Genomic DNA, 18,311 nt, shown 5'->3' with positions numbered 1-18,311 from the left:
TCTCTGCCTCCCCTCAGCTCGGCTCGGCTCGATTTGAAGGGACCAACCACACGGCGGCAGGACGCGGGCGCAGCATGCTCACGTGCACGCGCATGAAAACTCCGCGCGCGCACTGAGACAAAGAGAGATGTGGGGGAAATATGCACGAACGAGACGAGGACGACTCCACATAACTGGAGATCATGTGAGTATGTGATTAATTTCATGACGGAGATAAAATATTTATTTATTCTAATGACTTTAACAGCTCAATGGAACCTTCTCTTATTTTCAGCCACAACATTATGACCACTGACAGGTGAATTGAATAACACTGATCATCTTGTTATACCATCCTGCAACGCACAGAATTCACTACCACAATCCCTAGAGGTCCTGTGTCCTGGGTTAGAGGAGTTTTAGCAGCGTAAAAAACACCAACACAATATTAGTCCAGTGGTCATAATGTTACGTCAGATTGGTGTAACTGCAGGCTTAGCTGCATAGCTTATTATTAAGGTTGTTGCTATGGAAAGTGCCGTATCCGTAGCCCACAGGCTACGGGTACGGGTCCGTATCTGTAGACACTACCTATTATTAAAGGCATTAAGGAGATTTAATTTCGCATGCGCACATACAACCTCTCCCTCACCCCCCCCCCCCCCCCCCCCCCTCTAACCTCCCCCCTCTTAACATTTACGAAGAAACGCCCCCCTCCAGAAACTTGCGTAGGACTCGTGAAGTTGTCTTTTACGGCTGGGTCCCCCTGGATCTTTATCTGCCATTATGTAAAAAAAGATGAGCAAAACAAGTCGCCAGCTAACTACGAAGCTATACCAAAGCAACACATACAGAAAACACGTAAGTCCAAGGCGTACGTAATCTACGTAACTGGGCCTGAGCCGGAAGATTTTTGATTGACAGGAAAGGGAGCAAACCAAACGCCTCGGTCCGAGCGCATTGATTGGCTGATGTCCTGCCATGTCCACAGTTATTTTTTAAAATTTTTTATTCTATTAGAGACCATACATACAAGTCCACTAAAGATCAGTATATTCATTTTATGTGAATCAGACAAATTAAACAAAAAAAACATCCTCCATAATGCCTTTAAGTGTCTATTTGTGACTACTTTTTTTACTGAGGTTTATTAAAGTACTTTTTGCACTATGAACAGCATTCTCTGCTTTTTGCACTATCATGCAATTATCATGTTGCACTACTGTATTTATTTCTTTCTAGCTTGTAAATATCTGTATATATTGTGTTCTATTTATTTGTATTAGCACTATTTTTCCCTGTTCTTCTTTCTATAGTTTCTTTATTTTCATTATTCTTTTCCACATTCCTAGGGGGATGCCAACAGCCGAAATCAGATTCCTTGTATGTCATGTACATACGTGGCCATTAAAGCTGATGGTGAGCAACTAACCTCACAACCCTTGATTCATTCACACTGTAAAATAAAAAAAATTGAAAAAGAAAATCAGTTTAAAAAAAAGAGGGGATGAAAATCTGGCAGCAAGAATGCCCCAGAAAAAGCATGTTAAAAATGTTGGAATACTGTAACAATACAAAATTGTGAAAGTAGAACCGAATAACTATATTTTTCAGTTGATTGTGGGGTTTTTGTTGTTGTTTTGTTTGTTTTTTGTTATTGCCAACATGTAAATTATACTTTTTACCGTGATTTCCTTAGATATTATCTGCAACTAAATAAAACAGAGACAATCTGTAAAACAACTGTTTTTTTTTAACTTTATCAGTTCTTAAAATACACTCATTTTCTTTCAAATAACTGCAAATATTAGTTATATATACATGTACAGTGCTCTCAGTTACTTTGTTGTTGTTGTTTTCCAACTGGACCTCTGGATCTGGGCAGGTTGCAACCTGTTTTCTCTGAATTTCTGAGTTTATTTTTTTAAAAGAATGCAGCTCAAAATGGCCTTTCGGTGCATTTGGTTTGTTTAGATTTATGGTACATAAATATACATACACTTAACTATATTTAACCATTTTTAATCCTTAATATGCATTATTTTCCCTTAAAATTGTATTTTTTGCAAAAGACTTTCCGACTTAAGTGCTGTTTTAAAATGTGAATTTTATGATCAACCTGTGTAGAAGAAATAATCACCGTTTATAAAAATGTTGACTTTTGATATTGGCATTGTTTACAATTTTGATCTGGTTTATTACAGTCAACATGTACATTAAACCTTTTTTGTGATTTTGCTAGTTATTATCCACAATTTAGAAAAGCAGAGGGAATATGTAAAACAACCGCAAATTGTTAAGAAAATTACAGCTGAAATATTTTTCAGTGTAACTTCAGACTTGATGACTTAGAAGAAACATGACCTCACTATCTGCAGTTACAAATATCAATAATCATTAATAAAAGGCTGCAAGTCTCTCTGTAATTATGAAGGAGTTCTTCACAAAAAGGTTTTAACCCAAATGTTCTTCAGCCCTTTTCAAGCAGCTAAGTAGTTGAGGGTTATCTCTTTAAGAGCAACAACAGTAAGCAAGTGAAGATTTTCCACAATATGGCGACACAGACGCAGTTCTCATAATAAGGGATCTACAGAAACAAGCATTAGTAGATTAGCTGTCAGTGAGGCCATTTGTTAGAGCTTTATGAAACCTCGTTAGAAAATGATCCTGGACTGAACAAAGAAACACACAATTGCTACAACCTCACATGTTTACGGGCACAAAAACTGAAGGTTGCACATTTTATCGGCTTAAGGAAGGTCACCATATACCTGAGGTTGTCTTCTGTCCAATAAATGCAGATCCTCGTGCAAACTCAGCAGTCTAACGCCATGCAAATGAATCACTTCATTGATCATTTAATCAATTTGTGGAGGAAAATTGCTTCTTAAGGCATGATTATACTGTAAACAACCACTGTTTTCCCACAACACCGCTGTCATTCACCTTTGAAGAAACAATGGTATCATCTGTGTCACTCATTACTGAAACCTGCAAGTATCGTGCAGGAATAATTGTATCTTTGAATCTTATTTTCTAAGACGAATTTAAAGAAAGTATAAAATCCTATGTTCCATCATATTATTCTACTCTTTTGTAACTGAACCTCCATTTAGTTTAAGTCAGTTTGATGGGACCATGCGACAGACTTTAGTTTGTTGCTGAGAAATTGTTCAGAGTGAAGTTGGGTCCGAGATAAATTCAGTTTTCTTCTGTTAACCTACATGAAGCAGCTGTATGTCTCATCAGCAGTTTCTTGCTCAAAAAACATCCAGTTTAGTTTGTTTCTGCACCTAAACAACCTTCTTTATGCAGATGTCTTAAAACAGTGGTGGGATTTTTAACTGTAAAACAACCCAAATCAATTGCAGCGGGCTTTTTTTTTTTTTTTTTTTTTTTTTAAAGGTGAGAATAAAGAGGTTTACTAGAGACTCATTTTTAAAGTCTGTGTGGAATCGTGTTAGGAAGCTCCTTACCTGACTTCATACAGGCCTTTGGTGCAAAAAGGTGGATATAAATCATACATAAACAAACAACATATCAAAAAGATATTTAGTTTTCAAAGCAATCACCTGTCAGAGTTTGTCCCTTGAGGAAGCCATCTTGTTCTGACTCTTAAAGGGGAAGTCGCCCTACAAGGAACTCTTTTTAATTTTTTTTTTAATTTAACCAGGAAAGATCCCACTGAGATTAAGAACCTCTTTTTCAAGGGAGTCCTAGCCAAGATAGGCAGCAGCAAATACAAAACAGTTATAAAATCACTCACTTAAGACATGATTAATATACGAAGGAAAAAGAAAATAAATAAAAAGAACAACAATAATTAAATTTACAAACAAGTTATGAAAAACAAGTACAAGTTGTGGAAATGGCCTCAAGAACTTGCAGTTTTGATTTAAAGGATCTCAATGAGATTAACTCAGTTAATCTGAAGTCTTTCTGCAACATATTCCAGGCAGATGGTGCAGAATAAAAAAAAGCCTTTTTACCCAGCTCAGTACCAACATATGAAACTGAAAGCAACAGATGATCTTTCATGTGTTCGTGAAGTAGTTGGGGTCTCAGATCTGACTGGACAATAGATATGTAATGAAATTCGCTGTAATTAAAGGAAATACAAAAGTAGGCTGCCAAATTTGTAAATTTTGATGAGGATCAGTGTTGATGACTGATTGTGGAACCATAAATTAAGGCATTTTCATGAAAAGAATCGTTGCCACTTTTAACTTTGCCAACGCCCCTCAGTAGCCGTGATCTGATTGGTCAGTTTGAATTAAGAGGGCAGGCTGCCTCAGTCTATATAAATGAGTTTACTGGGAGAGAAGCAGGGGAACAGTCTGTTCTCAAGGCAGCACAATGCAGCTGGACACTATCAATATGGTGTAAGTGTTTGAGGTAATTGTTTGAATCTTTACTTTCCAGCTTTTTCCCTTGTTACTTTTGTTATGTTATGTTGTTCCTTTTAGAGATGGTAAATGGCTTCCTGTTTTTCCAGAGCTTTTTTCATCAGCATAATGTTTTGTCCTCCTCACGTTTTGTACAACTCTGCAAGCAAGCAATATGTGTGACTGAATTGGTGTTTTAGCAGTTTTTGAGTCTGACGTGCATAGCGGCTCCTTCATCTTGTGCTGTTTCGTTGTCAGTTCCTATTGAATTCCTGTTTGTGTCTTAAATTTTCAGAATAATGTGGTGGTGTTCATGTGGTAAAGACAGAACGGAGCCTCTTCATGGCTTCTTCACACTTGGTTGTTGCAGTGCTTTAAAAAGGTTTTATGATGTACGCTGTGTTCGTTTCATGAAATCTTAAAGACTAATCATGAAGCAAGAGTAGACTTTAGCTGACTGTGAACTGTTTCTCTTTTTTCTTTAATTTTTTTGTTTTTTGTGATACATTAAGGTAAGTACAAGTGTTCAGCTGTTGCCTTTAGCGGTGTACAGACTAATTTTAAGTTAGATATCCTCATTTGGTAAGCAGGGTCATGTGTGCATAATTGTAACAAATCACAAAGTGTGTAGAAATTAGGCACACAGAACAGAATACAAGCTGAGGCTGAGGAATGTACAAAATTTATCTTTACATACTGTTTTTTTTTTTTATCTTTTGATGCACAATATGGATCCAAACTGATCCGGATGAGTTTTTCTTTTGCTATATCTTTGCAAAGAATCAATTTTATTATTCAATACTCCATGTGTTTCTCCACTAGCTTGTTTTTGATCATCAAAACATTTTTTTTTTATTTTGAGTGATATACAATTTTTAGTTAAAGTAACTTTTAAAAACGTTAATCTTCTGAGTTACCAAAAAAGAACTCCTCAGGCCGTGTGACTCTAATTTAAGTTCCTCAAAAAGCCTGTCTGGAGCCGCTTCCTCTCTAAGTTACCTCCGCTCCACTGCATCCCTATGCACTGACAATTTTGAAAAGAACTATTTGCCTCAACGAAACGTCATCCAGGGGCAAAAACTGTGTCACTGTTTCGCTGAAGGTTTATTTTCCCTGACTGACCCTTTTCTACCAAGCTGGTGAATCTCGTATGACGAGTTTGTCCAACTCTTGTGTAACTCGTCTGTGATGACAAGTCGTAGTGGCTTTTTGACTCAAGCTACTAAACGAACCAGCAGACCAAAGCCCAGCTGGCCTGCTGCCAGAGCCTCCTCTCGAGGATTACTGATTTGGGACCAGCTGCTCTACTGGAACAAAAAGTGCCACATAAGTCCACTCATATTCCCATCAGCAGAGCCCACTCCGATAAAATGCCTGCAGAAAACTGAAGAATTCATTCAAACTGAAAGGTAACCTATTGCCTTTAAGTATAGCTGCAGTAGTGATTAATACATATTTTTTCTGTATGAATCAAGTCCAAATAAAGTGCTCACTGGTTCCTACTGGTGCTTAAATGAAGGTGCAGTGGAGAGAGGATGACTATAGGGAGATACAACTAAATAGTTTTACAGAAAGGAGAAACAAATTATGTTCTATTAGCTACCTACAGGGTGCAGTGCACAGAAATGGTACAATTTATTTCCGACTAAATTGAGCCATTAGTGACTTTTGATGCAACTAGAATCAAGTATTTTTAAATATTTATTGGTCTCTGATTCACTCAGTGCCTTTACAACGTGTTGCCTATATTTATTCATTCAGTTCTAATTGTGAAAAAACATTTTTTTTATCCTATTTTGAGTGTCAGATTTAAATCTTCATAAATAAGACAATGACAGATGAAGAATCCAGCTCATTGGTGTTTAATTTGACCCCCTGTAGTGTAATGTTTTTTTTGAGTTTGATATACTAAATGTAAAAGATGATATAATTATGGCAAATGCTGTTAAAGTAATAGAGTCAAGACGTGTGTGAACTACATAATGATGAAGGTTCTAGTTATCACTAATGTTTTGATGGTACGGTGTGTGTCTGTGGAGGACACGCACACACAAACACATACCCATGTCTGGTTCTTATATCCCTGTGGGGACTTACCATTGACTCCCATTCATACCTAACCCCTAACCCTAACCTTAACCTTAACCTTAACCCAGACCAAAACAATGGCTAACCCTAAAGAAACGTTTTTGCACTTTTACTTTTTTCAGTAACAACAACATGGCCAAGAAAACACGTTTTAAACTTGTGACATTGTGACATTGTTTTCGGTTTTCCTACAGTTGTGGGGACATTTGGTCCCCACAAGTAGAGCCAGCACCTGAGCACACACACACACACACACACACACACACACACACACACACACACACACACACACACACACACACACACACACACACACAGCTGGAAGATCATAAAGTATAACCTGTGACTTTGGTGTAAAGATGCATGCTTTGTAGAAAATGATATGTAGTGTACTCAAAACATAATGGTGTAAACTTAAAGCAATATAACTTTTAAAAGAGGTGTATCAGAAACATAGCAGTACATAAAGGTATAATATGCAAGACATCTGTTTCAAAATAACAGGGCAAAGTCTGAAAATGTCTGGGCATGTTCTCTGTAAAACATGACCTAATGATAACTCAATGCATGTCCTCTGTAGGGAGTGATCTTGAGGTGAAATATGATTACTTGACATCATGATCTGACCAATAGATTTAGAAAAGTATAATGGCATCAAAACTGTCACTCCTATCATACACCCTATAGGCGTGGGAAAATGACCAACTCTCAGTGTAAAAGACGATGCACAGCTCAGTATCTCTAGTATTTCTTTGGGTGTCAATCACTGCTAAGAACTACTCCTGGATTTTTGTCGACAATAAATCTTGCTGCCTCCAAATGCTGTCTTCTCTTGATGATTTTTTTTTTGAAGATCTTTAACATTTGAACACAGTGAAATCTTATACTCTGGCCCTTGATTTGTGGCTTTGATTCCACTTCATCAACCCCTCATGTTTCCTTCTGAAACATTCTGTTTCCTGTTGTGGTGCAAACAATGTGCTTGTAGCCAATTTAGGACAACCTGTCAAACCTCAAACACATCCATCCATTATCTATACACCGCTTAATCCTCATTAGGGGCATCCTGCACTTGCCTGGGGACCAGACAGCCTTTATATTGTGTATTACAAATACACATAAAGTCAGTCTGGAACTGCTCCATTGAACCAAATCTAGCCCAGAGGCGGGACTACCGATCACAGCTTGAATTGGAGGGAGCCAATTAGCGTAACGCATGTGTGACGCAATCACTAAGCGACCTAACAACTGCCTTTCCGCCATGATATTTTGTAGTTTTAACAGCTTCCTTCGCCGTACAGGGGTCCTGAGGAAAATCTAAGCTCTCCCTTTCAACAGTGGAGGGCAGCATTACGCATTCTATCGTACAGCCTGCCGGAATTAAAAGAAGAAGAAGAAGTAGTAGTCCAAACAGTTATGGCCACCAGTTTTAAGGACAAATTCAGCCCGTGCAAAACGGAGAAAAGCGCACGAGAGAAACCTCGCTCTGTTGCGGTCGCCATTTCGTTTGTATGCGGGAGGTGCACAGGTGTTAGATGGGTAATCTCGGCCCTGAAGATGACGCATCGTTAACTCCCGCCTCTGGTGCTCTGATTGGTTCGGTCTGATCTGCTCGGAGCTTGACAACCTGTCAAAATGTGTCAATGGAGGAGGGCTAGACCGTATTCCCGTATATCCCTTATAACGGGAATACAAAGTCTAGCTAAGCTAGGCTAATCCTGCACAGGCCACCAGTCCATCAATTGCCACACATAGAGACAAACAATCACAATCACCCTCACACCTATGGAATCACCAGTTAACCTCAGCATGTTTTTGGACTGTGGGAGGCAGCTGGACAAAACCCACACATATACAGGAAGAAACATGCAAACTCCATGCAGAAAGATCTCAGGTCAGGATATGAACTGGGGATCTTCTACCTCCAAGGCGACGGTTCTAACCACCAAGTCACTGTGCCCTCCAATTTTTCTCTGTAACCTGTCAGTCATAATAATTCCTCTGCACTAGTGAGGTGGTTTGAGGTCAGCTGCCCACCATTCGATGTCGCTGAGGGACGTTGACCTCATGAGTCACCCACTAACAGTAAAGCTGTATGATTACACAGCTGGAGCAGAGAGGACACTTCAGTAATAATTGATAAAAGGGGTGACGTGAAGTTGACGTGATCCTAGGACCAGGAGTCTTCATCACTCCACTGTCGCTGTATTTACACCTCCAAGCTCAGTGACCAAATGGAGCACTGTGAGTTCAAGTCCAAATTAAACAATGGTTAATCTTTATGATTCACTGAGGAGCAGGCCCAAACCTACGTGACGATATTCTCCAAAAACTTGAGAAAGAAAACCAAGGCAGGAAAAATATTGTTAAATGTTGAAATGAGACAAATAAACTATACACAATCCATATACTTCATTGTGAGTGACACAAACTTAACAGGCTTGTTTCCTGTCCCCATCAGTTGACTTCACTTCATACAAAATTAGCTCATTAACTATGCTGGTTGTATTTTTGCCCATTTTCACTTCAAATTTTACTGTTCATGCATCAAAATAAAGACTTAAGGTTGTATAAATACTCATTTACAAGCAAAGATTCAAATAATAGAAAATAACAGTGCACAAGCTAGAGGAGATAATGAACACTGAGTGCAAGTTTCCCCCCATTTTCTTGGTTTTTACCCCCTATTTCTTGCCCCTCTTTGTTCATTTACATCTGAGACGCTGGATGTCAGCGGTCCCCTCCCCCATCGCTGAGCTCTTCTTCACAGCACTGAAGCCATCCAGTCCTGGGACACTAATCAGCAGGGAGCAATCTAATCGTAACTGTTAGTAAAGGGGTGGGGAACATGCTAATTGTCATCCTCCCTCATTGTTTTGTTCCTGCTATGGAATCCAGATTGGGGATGAACGTAAACCCTAGCATGAGCTGCAGTAGGAGGAGGGATGAAACCCTCCTTCGCGCCATTTAAATCACCGTCGGGAAATAAATCACTACAAGGCTGCTGCTGGTAAGAAGCTGTTGGCTCAAAGCCGGCAGACCTGGCTGTCAGTCAAAGTGATTTGTCCACAGCCACGCCCCTTGTAACTCACACTCTAATCAAACAGCCTTCAATACTCGCCATCGAGCTTGGAGATCGGCTGCTTTTTGCCACACTGTAAATTACAGCACTTGCTGAGGAATGTTTGTTAGCATTTCATTCTCTTTTGCTGCATCTCGGTGGCGTGAATCTGATTTGTCTGCTTAGATTTACAGTAACAGCTGCCTAATCAGAAATTGGTGATAGAATTTGAAGCATTACCCATCTGTATGTATAAGTATGTGGGCTTTTTGATTCTCAGTTCTGAGTATTAAGTTTTGTTTCAGAGCTGTGAAAAGCATGATGTATTGAAGAATAGTCTGATTGAAGCACTAACAGAAATGAGTTGAAAATTGAATATTGTCTGAGTGTGAATCGTTTCGCTCAGCCAGACCTGTCTTCACAGTGCTGTGTCAGCCGGAGAACACTCTGACTGCACCTCATTATCATTCTGCCATAGCAAGAATGGTTTGTTTGTATTTATTTCAACCAATTACAACTGCTTTGAGCAGAGTTTAGCCCAGGATGCAGTGATGGTGCCCCTGCTAAGTAGTGACAGAGGGGTCGTTTTCATGGAACGCAAGCGCTGTCATTAAAATGGCAGACTCACAAAACGAACCAAGCAGGCTTGTTTTTATTGTGAATTCTCGGTAAAACTCACTATTTGCAGTGTGTTGGTCGCAACTCCAAGGCTTTTGTTGTTTGCAGTTTGTGAGCAGGAACATACAGATGAGTACAAATAGTTTAGGGGGAGGAGAAAGCTGTGTGAAATGTGTGATGGAAATGATAGACTTATACCTGAAGTCTACATTCTAGTAAGTCAGACTATGTTGTGAATTACAGGGAAGCTTGTCTCCTCTTAAAAAGACGTGAACTACCTGAAAATATGATTTGTGAAATTTTCACAGAGGGGTCCCTATAATATTTACAGTATGACTTTTTGTCACACATTTCTATTGTTCTGTATCTTCATCATCACAAACCACACATAAAATGATCTTATTACGATATATCCCATGGACTTCAAAAGTCCCCCAACTGTTTATTGACCCTTGTGATGGAGTTACAGCTATGATGATGAAGTTCCTCAGAAGTATAGAAGTACTGACATATGTGTGTTTTTTCCCTATTTGAAGCCCTTCAGTAACCCATGCTGCAAAAAGCTGCTTATCGGACAAGACAGCTGGTAACGTTAACACATGCACGCACGCACGTATGCACAAATGCACGCACGCACACACACACACCCACGCACGCACCCACAACGTCCAAACTATCCTGACTCGTCAACAGTCAATATTTGATGTTGCTCAACTTCAGCCTAACTTGACCGAATAAAATCTCCTGCTTTTCCAAATGATTCATTCTGTGGTTTTCTTTTTCATACATATTCACATTCTGTATATCTCACACACTTTGGTCCATTTCATTTTCTAGTCCCTCTTTCTTTCACTTGCACACACAAATTTGAACAAATACTCACTCACACACACTCTGTGGACACACAGGTGAGTAAACATTGTGTTGCTGTACTTTGGAGTGGTGGATTAGTCTTTTTCCCGGCATCGCTTTGTCGAAATCAGACGGGGAGCTGACAACAGCAAGATGTCTAGAGTTTGTATGCTGGTTTTCGTTGCCGGTTTATGGCTGGAGATGCATGGACTGCTTGCTGAACTCACAGAGGAAAACACAGGTAAACGACAGCGGAGCGAGGCAGGCAAAATTCAGAGCTGAAAACGATAGGAACAGGTTGATGTTCAGTCAGCTGACCACTGGAACATTTTTAAAAGCTCAGTCATTGACCTCAACTCTTTAAGTGGTTTGCTAGTTGTTAGAAAATACGTTTTTTAAGTTTGAAGGTTTGTGGTCATCTTTGCTGTGAAGAAATGTGATTCTAATGAAGTTTTCATGGCTGAAAAAAGATTGCTTCTTCAAAATATGGGTAATTGTGCCTCCTTTAGCAGAGAGTTTAAGCATTAGAAAACATACAGTGCATGTAGCCACACTCTGTCTCTTGTATACCATATTGGTTTCTTTGAATATACAACATCAAACCACTTCCAGAGTCCAGATTAGGATGAACATTTTGGCGAAATCTGACACGCATTCCACTGATGTTAATGATTATGTTTCGCCTCTGATAAAGAAAGTAATGTAATTATTTGGACAATATACTGGGTCAGCTGACAACATAGACACATTTGGCCACAGAACAACGTGAAAAAATTTCTTGTGTAGAGTAACTGGTGGTTATTTGTAAGATTACTTGCACTGTGTGAGGCCATTCAGATGATGCTGCCTATCAAGTCGGTGAGATCAGGTTTGCCTAAGCAGATACAATGTGGACATGAAGCTGCAGAGTACGCCCTCAAAAGCAGATTAAATGTAAGTTAGGTCAGATGTCCCAGTGTCATCTGTTAGAGATTTATGATGGAACATCCTGATACCCACAGCGGTGTCAAGTGATCAGCTGAAACATGATTACTCGGGTTCTGTTTGTGTTAAAGTAACATATACTGATTCAGACTTGAGAGTAGCACTTAGGAGTTCTTATGTGCATTTAAAATAACTTCCCCTGCCTTTTGTTACCCTTTCAGGAGTGTTCGTGTCCCAGCAGACGGCACACACGGTGCTGCGTCGCCTTCGCAGGTACAACAGCGGCTTCGAAGAAGTTCTTCACAAAGACAACCTGGAGAGGGAGTGTAAAGAGGAAACCTGCTCATACGAGGAGGCCAGAGAGGTGTTTGAGAATGATGAGAAAACTGTAAGTTATGCAAACACACAGTTTCCATTATCCTGCTTTAATAAAGTGTTTATGATTGCAATACTCTGAGGTTTGTCCTTAATCTTTCTCTTTCAGATGGAATTCTGGGTCGGCTACATTGGTACGACAAATGAGAGAGCCGTTCTCAAGTTCCCTCATAATTTAAATCACACAATCACCTGTAAATCTGTAGTGTATGCATGCTTTGTGCTTGTGTGCAGATGGTGACCAGTGTGACCCACAACCATGCCAGAATGGAGGTCAGTGCCAGGATGGAGTGGGCTCTTACATCTGCTGGTGCAAACCAAACTTTGGCGGGAAGAACTGTGAGATCGGTGAGCAAGAGAGGCTTTCTCTGTGGTGACAGAGAGGGACACAAACTATAACCAAGATTGTTATCGTCTCTTTGTTGGTAATTCAGGTAGCTCCTGGCAGAGCTGGGGGATGTCAAAAGTCCTGCTCTGAAACAGGCTGTAGTTGTTGTAATGGTTGAGATAGCCATGTTCATGTGGTTAGCTGTAGTGCTGGTTGTAACCGTAAGGAGGTGGAGGAAAAGGGCCTGCAAAGTGCAAAGGTGATCAAGGACAACACACGAAAAACATGGATTCTCTTTTCTTCTTTTTTTTTTCTTTTTTAGAAGTGAGCAAGCAGTGTTCAGTCGACAACGGTGGGTGTTCCCATTTCTGTGTGATGCAAGTGGACAGAGCTGTGTGTCAATGTGCTGCTGGTTATAGACTCGGCACAGACAAGAAGAGCTGTGAACCAACAGGTAAAATAAAATTATAAACCACCATTCAGCAAAGTGGTCGTTCAGGTCTTTTTGTTAGTATTTTGCATTTCTTGGCGCGGAAAGCATTACAATGAAAACATGAAATCACAACTGCACAAAACATCAATTACAAATCTCTTTCATCACCTTTTCAAATTGTTTTGACTGGCTTTAGATTCCCAGATTTAATTTTGGTTTTAGCTACTGTACAGATAGTTACAAACCAGGACTTCAAAATAGGGTTATATATATTTCTCTTTGCTAAAACAAAACACAAGGCCTAAAATTATCCTTCCAAACACACTGCTGATGTTAATGATGCAAGAAAACATCTACAGAAAAAAATGCTTTCCAAAGTGTATTTGAAACTAACGTTAGACAGGAGAAATAAAGCAGGCAGAAAAAAGAAATCTGACCATTTTTCAGATGGACTTGAGAAAATATGAGCCTTCAAGAAATATAAAAACAATCTTTCCAGCAGCAATGCGACAGACAGCTGGACTCCTCGTGTTCCATCTCTTATCCATCTCACTGGTGTCCTTTAAAGGCATCGCAGACTGGCCCGTGTGCTCTGTGTGTTGCAGTTCATAGCTGTCAGGGAAAGTACATAATTAATGATTTCTGCTGACAGATTCAACACACCGAGAACCAACTTGAAGACCAGCCTACATGCAAGCGATACTCACACCGCTGCTCACATTTAATGAGATTCATCTGACCTCAGGTTGCACTGACCTTAATCACAAGAAACAGTCATTATAGCTTAAGCGAACATATTAATCTGCAGCTGCTTAAGAGAAGAGTGACGTAGAAGAGTGAGCCTGCCATTTTCTCTATATATCTAAATAAATTAGTCAGTTAGAGACCTGTGGGCTCCATGACAGTGAATTACACATATTCAAATTTTCATCTTTTCCTCCTCTAGATTCTTGAAATTCTAAAATATTGATTTCTGAATGTGCTTTGTGAAATGGCAATCATGCATCTTGGCACATGAACAATACTGGACTGTTTTCAGATATTGCAATCCCAGTCTGAGAGACAGAACTTGAACACGTCCCTTTTTGTTTTGCCTGTATTGTCCCTCAGCGCCCTTCAGCTGTGGTCGCGTCATCTTGCCCTCCAGATCCGTCACCAGGACCTTCTTAAGCCCCCGATCATCAAACACAACACGCTCCTTCGAAACCAAACACAATTCCAGCGACGCCCTTGCAGATGACTACTATGATGAGGAAATACCACTGTTTTATGATTACCTCGACTCCTCTGTGAATTATACAGATGCATTAAACATCTCTCAGGCCTCTGCAGTGGATGTCCATTCAGTGAAGTCGGATTCAGACACCTCTGTGAGGAAGGCAAGAAGTGTCACCGAATCCCCCACGGAGAAGTCGCTGATGCCATCCTGGGCTTTCCCCACAATGTCCACCATCTTCGCTAAAGAAAATGATGACCAGAGGATTGTGGGAGGCGATACGGCCATTCCTGGAGAGATACCCTGGCAGGTACTGGATGTAGAATGGAAAGAGGAGGATGGGATGGAGGGAGACTGATGATGGTGACAGCTGGGATGGGATCAGGTGGTAAAGCTTTTAGGGACATGCTCTTTTTTTTTTTTTTTTGCTTTCAAAATAATGTAGAAAAATTAGTTTCTGCACAAGTATTTCACCAGTGCATGTATGTGTCCGTAAGCATGAACCTACCAATCTCTGTCTACAGTATTTCTAGTCCACGAAGGCAGGAAAGTATCCGAGGAAATGGAATAAAGAAAGGAACTGAAGAAAAACACATGCATTTGTCTTTAGTTGACAGAGCTGTTGCAGGAGTCCTATATATATTATATATTATAAAGAAATACCCCAAAAATCTGCAAATGATCACCGAGATCTTGTTTTTTATTTCATGTTTTAGGTTGCACAGACAGTCTTTTGTCTTTTTAACCTTACAGAATTCTGGAGATTTTAATGTAGAAAGTAGGTACACTAAAACTTCAAATTATTAACATTTGTAAGAACTTTAGAGCCTCTGGTGCTGCTTATGGCCGGTTGAATTGTCGCTTCAGTCTCGTTTTCCAGCAGATATGAGCTCAATAAGACTGATGTCTGATCATGGACTCCACTGATTAACAGGACTTCATCTTAAGACTCACTTAAAGTCCACTCCACCAGGTTTAAAAACCAAAGTCCATTTAATACAGAAAATTATATGAATCTTCTGTAACTCTGAAGAGAACTTTGGTCATTCTGAGGAAATTAGTCAAGTTACGTCACATGAGAAATCTCAGTGTTCTGTCCAATGGAAGATAATACCAATTTGCATTAGAAGTGTAAGATTCAGGTTGGGGTGTGGTGTGTGAAGGTTGAAATGCTACCTTGGTTGCTCCAATTTGAAAATTCTTTTGTAAAATGTGTGCAGTAGTAAACTGCTGGAAATCACTTTTACCAGACAAAGAGGACCCAATAGAAATAATAAATATCCAAGCAAGGAGTTTAGAGATGAGAGATTGAGAAAATGGGAGCATTCATATGTGTAAAAGGAGACAAAATGTGCAAGATACAATGGGTTCTGCCACATTGCCTCAGGTAACTGTGTGTTTGTGCTGCCATATTTGTGTTTATTCAAGTATTTGTGTTCCTGTTTGTGTTTGTAGGTGGCCCTTATGTCTCACTCAGCCATCCTTCAGAGAGCTCAGCCGTTCTGTGGAGGATCTCTGCTCAGTGAATTATGGGTCATCACTGCAGCCCACTGTCTGGTCCAGGCTGATGTGGCTAAAAAAGGTTTCTTCGTCAGAGCCGGTAGGAGAAAAGAAATGCAACCTGAATACTTTTGTATTAATTCTTTTACCTAGATTTCTCAAACAATCAATGCCAGTAAAGTGCGCTACTGAATGCTTTTAATGTTTAATAGTTTTTAAACTGTTTATTAAGAAGACATTAGACCCATCACACACATTTCCTGGTGCAGAAATTGCCTTTTTTTCTGTTCATTAGACTGTATTAATATATAAAATTTAATCTATGTTTCCAGGTGAACATGATATAACCGAGCATGAGGGTCCAGAGCGAGACCATGTGGTGGCAGAGCAGTATATGCACCCTTTGTATAATTTTAACAAGTCACCGTATAACCACGACATTGCACTACTGAAGCTCGCCACCCCAGTGGAACTGTCCAACCAGCGGACTCCCATCTGCCTGGGCCCCAAAGCCTTCATTCAGAGCCTCCTGAGGGAGTCCAGCACCTCCCTGGTGAGCGGCTGGGGACGACTGAAGTTCTTGGGCCTCGAGGCCACCAAGCTCCAGAAGCTGGGGGTCCCCTACGTGGACCGGACCCGGTGCAAGCAGAGCAGCCGGGACCACATCACACGCTTTATGTTCTGTGCAGGCTTTTCAAATGAGCAGAAGGATTCGTGCCAGGGGGACAGCGGAGGGCCGCACGCCACCTATTACAAAGGCACTTGGTTCCTGACAGGCATTGTCAGCTGGGGGGAGGAGTGTGCCAAGGATGGGAAGTACGGCATCTACACCCGAATGTCACAGTACTACCCATGGATCAGTAGGACAACAGGCATCCAAATAACCAACTGACACAGAGCTGTCAACAGAACGTACAGTACCAGCTGAGCTTAGTCATTGAAGAAGGGAAAATCTTTTCTAAATCGAATCAAGTGGGGAAAATGTACATTTTTATTTCCATTTCTGCAATAGAATGCATTCAAAATAACTTAGTATTGGCATGTCTCTGATGGAATCTGACAAACATTACATCTAATGTATCCATGCAGCGTCCCCCCTGTTCTGCTCCTTACATTCTGTAAAAAAATATCGTAAAAAGTACTCATTCAGTCAAATTTGCTGGGCATCGTTAAGTTCTATGATTTCACAGCTGTAAGTTTATATATTTCTCATGACAGACATTTTGATTTGTCCTATCAGGAAAATTATAGAACTAAAATAAACAAATCAGTAAGTCGTGGCAGAGGCCCAAAACTACTACAACTAAATAGGGTGCAATTACACTTTTTCTCCTTTTTTCGTGTCAAAAACAATGGTGCAAAACAAGCCTATCAGACTCACTGTAAGGCACGAATTATAAGTACAATTTTATCTCTGAAATGAATTGTTAGGGAATTTTGGTGTGACCAGTGATAGAAAAGTAAACATTCCTACTTTTGTAAGTGCAGCGACTCGAACAGCGATAGGTTGTCATGCAAAGACAGTAGATGCTAATCAGGGCCGGAGTGGGACTCATTTTCAACCCTGGACTTTCATGCCTCAGTCCGGCCCACTTCAGATCACGACCTATTACTATTAAAGTCATGTAATTCTAGCCTTGTCTTGTAATTCAGTGTGTTTTTCTAAAATATTTCCAATTCAGTGGAAGTAAGGGTTGCTTCACAATGAGGATTTATTTCAACATGAGTGCACATCTCCAACATTATTCTTTACAACAATATCAGAATCTATATAATGTTCAAATAAGTGTTCAAGGATATCCAAACCTTAAAAATGAAATAAAAGATGAAATAAAAATATTAAATATAAAAAAATAAAATAAAAGGTGTTGCACTTTCTAATAACACTATCATCTCTTTTTCCTCTGCAAGAAAACAGTTCCATCACAACTTAAATTTCACAAATATGAGAACATCAGTTAAAGGGCTAATCTTAAACACTATTCTTTACAACATCACAATGTCCTTTTCTGCAATATCAAATATCAAGCAAATTAGTGTTCACAGATATCTAATCCTCATGAATAAAGAATAATTATTGCCCTGTTGTCTGCACGTTTGTTATTCACAGTATAACATAACTTGCTCATGAATTTTTTAAAATGCTTTGATTTTCATTGTATATTTACAATAATAAGAAAATAAAACGAAATAAGGTCGTTTTTTTTCATTTTCTGAGACCGGAAGTGGTCATCAGCAAGTGTGGAGCCAAACAGAGTATGGTGCATAGACTGTATAGAATTTTTTTCCGTTAATTTTTATGGTCAAAATGAGAGATTAGGTGGCCGATCTTAAAATAAATCAATATTGAATTTTTTATAGAGTGTTAAAGTTTTGCTAAGCCAGGAGGCGGGGCTACTTGATTGACAGTCCGGTCTGGAGTAACTGACAATTCATCTGGAGGAGACAACCCAGTCCAGACTCTGTTCTCCTCCTTTGGATTAACTCTGATATGATCACTGTTTGTTTACTTGTTGGTGGAGCAGCAGAACCTCTAACACAAACAGTTTTTC

General features: G+C 39.8%; 1 protein-coding gene across 2 annotated transcripts; it reads left to right on the top strand.

Annotated features, from left to right (window-relative positions):
- Positions 1 to 65: 65 nt before the first annotated feature.
- Positions 66 to 17,839, top strand: f9b (coagulation factor IXb). 2 transcript variants are annotated; one of them, XM_051937311.1, is made up of 9 exons: positions 66 to 184; positions 1,332 to 1,398; positions 12,129 to 12,295; positions 12,392 to 12,416; positions 12,517 to 12,630; positions 12,933 to 13,064; positions 14,154 to 14,569; positions 15,715 to 15,859; positions 16,092 to 17,839. In XM_051937311.1, exons 1-9 carry the CDS (start codon positions 128 to 130, stop codon positions 16,649 to 16,651), a joined length of 1,683 nt encoding a protein of 560 aa, XP_051793271.1. In that variant the 5' UTR covers positions 66 to 127; the 3' UTR covers positions 16,652 to 17,839. The 2 variants fall into 2 exon arrangements, with proteins under 2 accessions (XP_051793271.1, XP_022061928.1); XM_022206236.2 differs by lacking the exons at positions 66 to 184; positions 1,332 to 1,398 and adding an exon at positions 10,785 to 11,224.
- The last annotated feature ends 472 nt before the right edge of the window (positions 17,840 to 18,311 follow it).

Source organism: Acanthochromis polyacanthus, chromosome 17, assembly GCF_021347895.1.
Source record: "Acanthochromis polyacanthus isolate Apoly-LR-REF ecotype Palm Island chromosome 17, KAUST_Apoly_ChrSc, whole genome shotgun sequence".
Classification (NCBI taxonomy): domain Eukaryota; kingdom Metazoa; phylum Chordata; class Actinopteri; family Pomacentridae; genus Acanthochromis; species Acanthochromis polyacanthus.
This window is presented reverse-complemented; position numbering and strand designations above follow the sequence as displayed.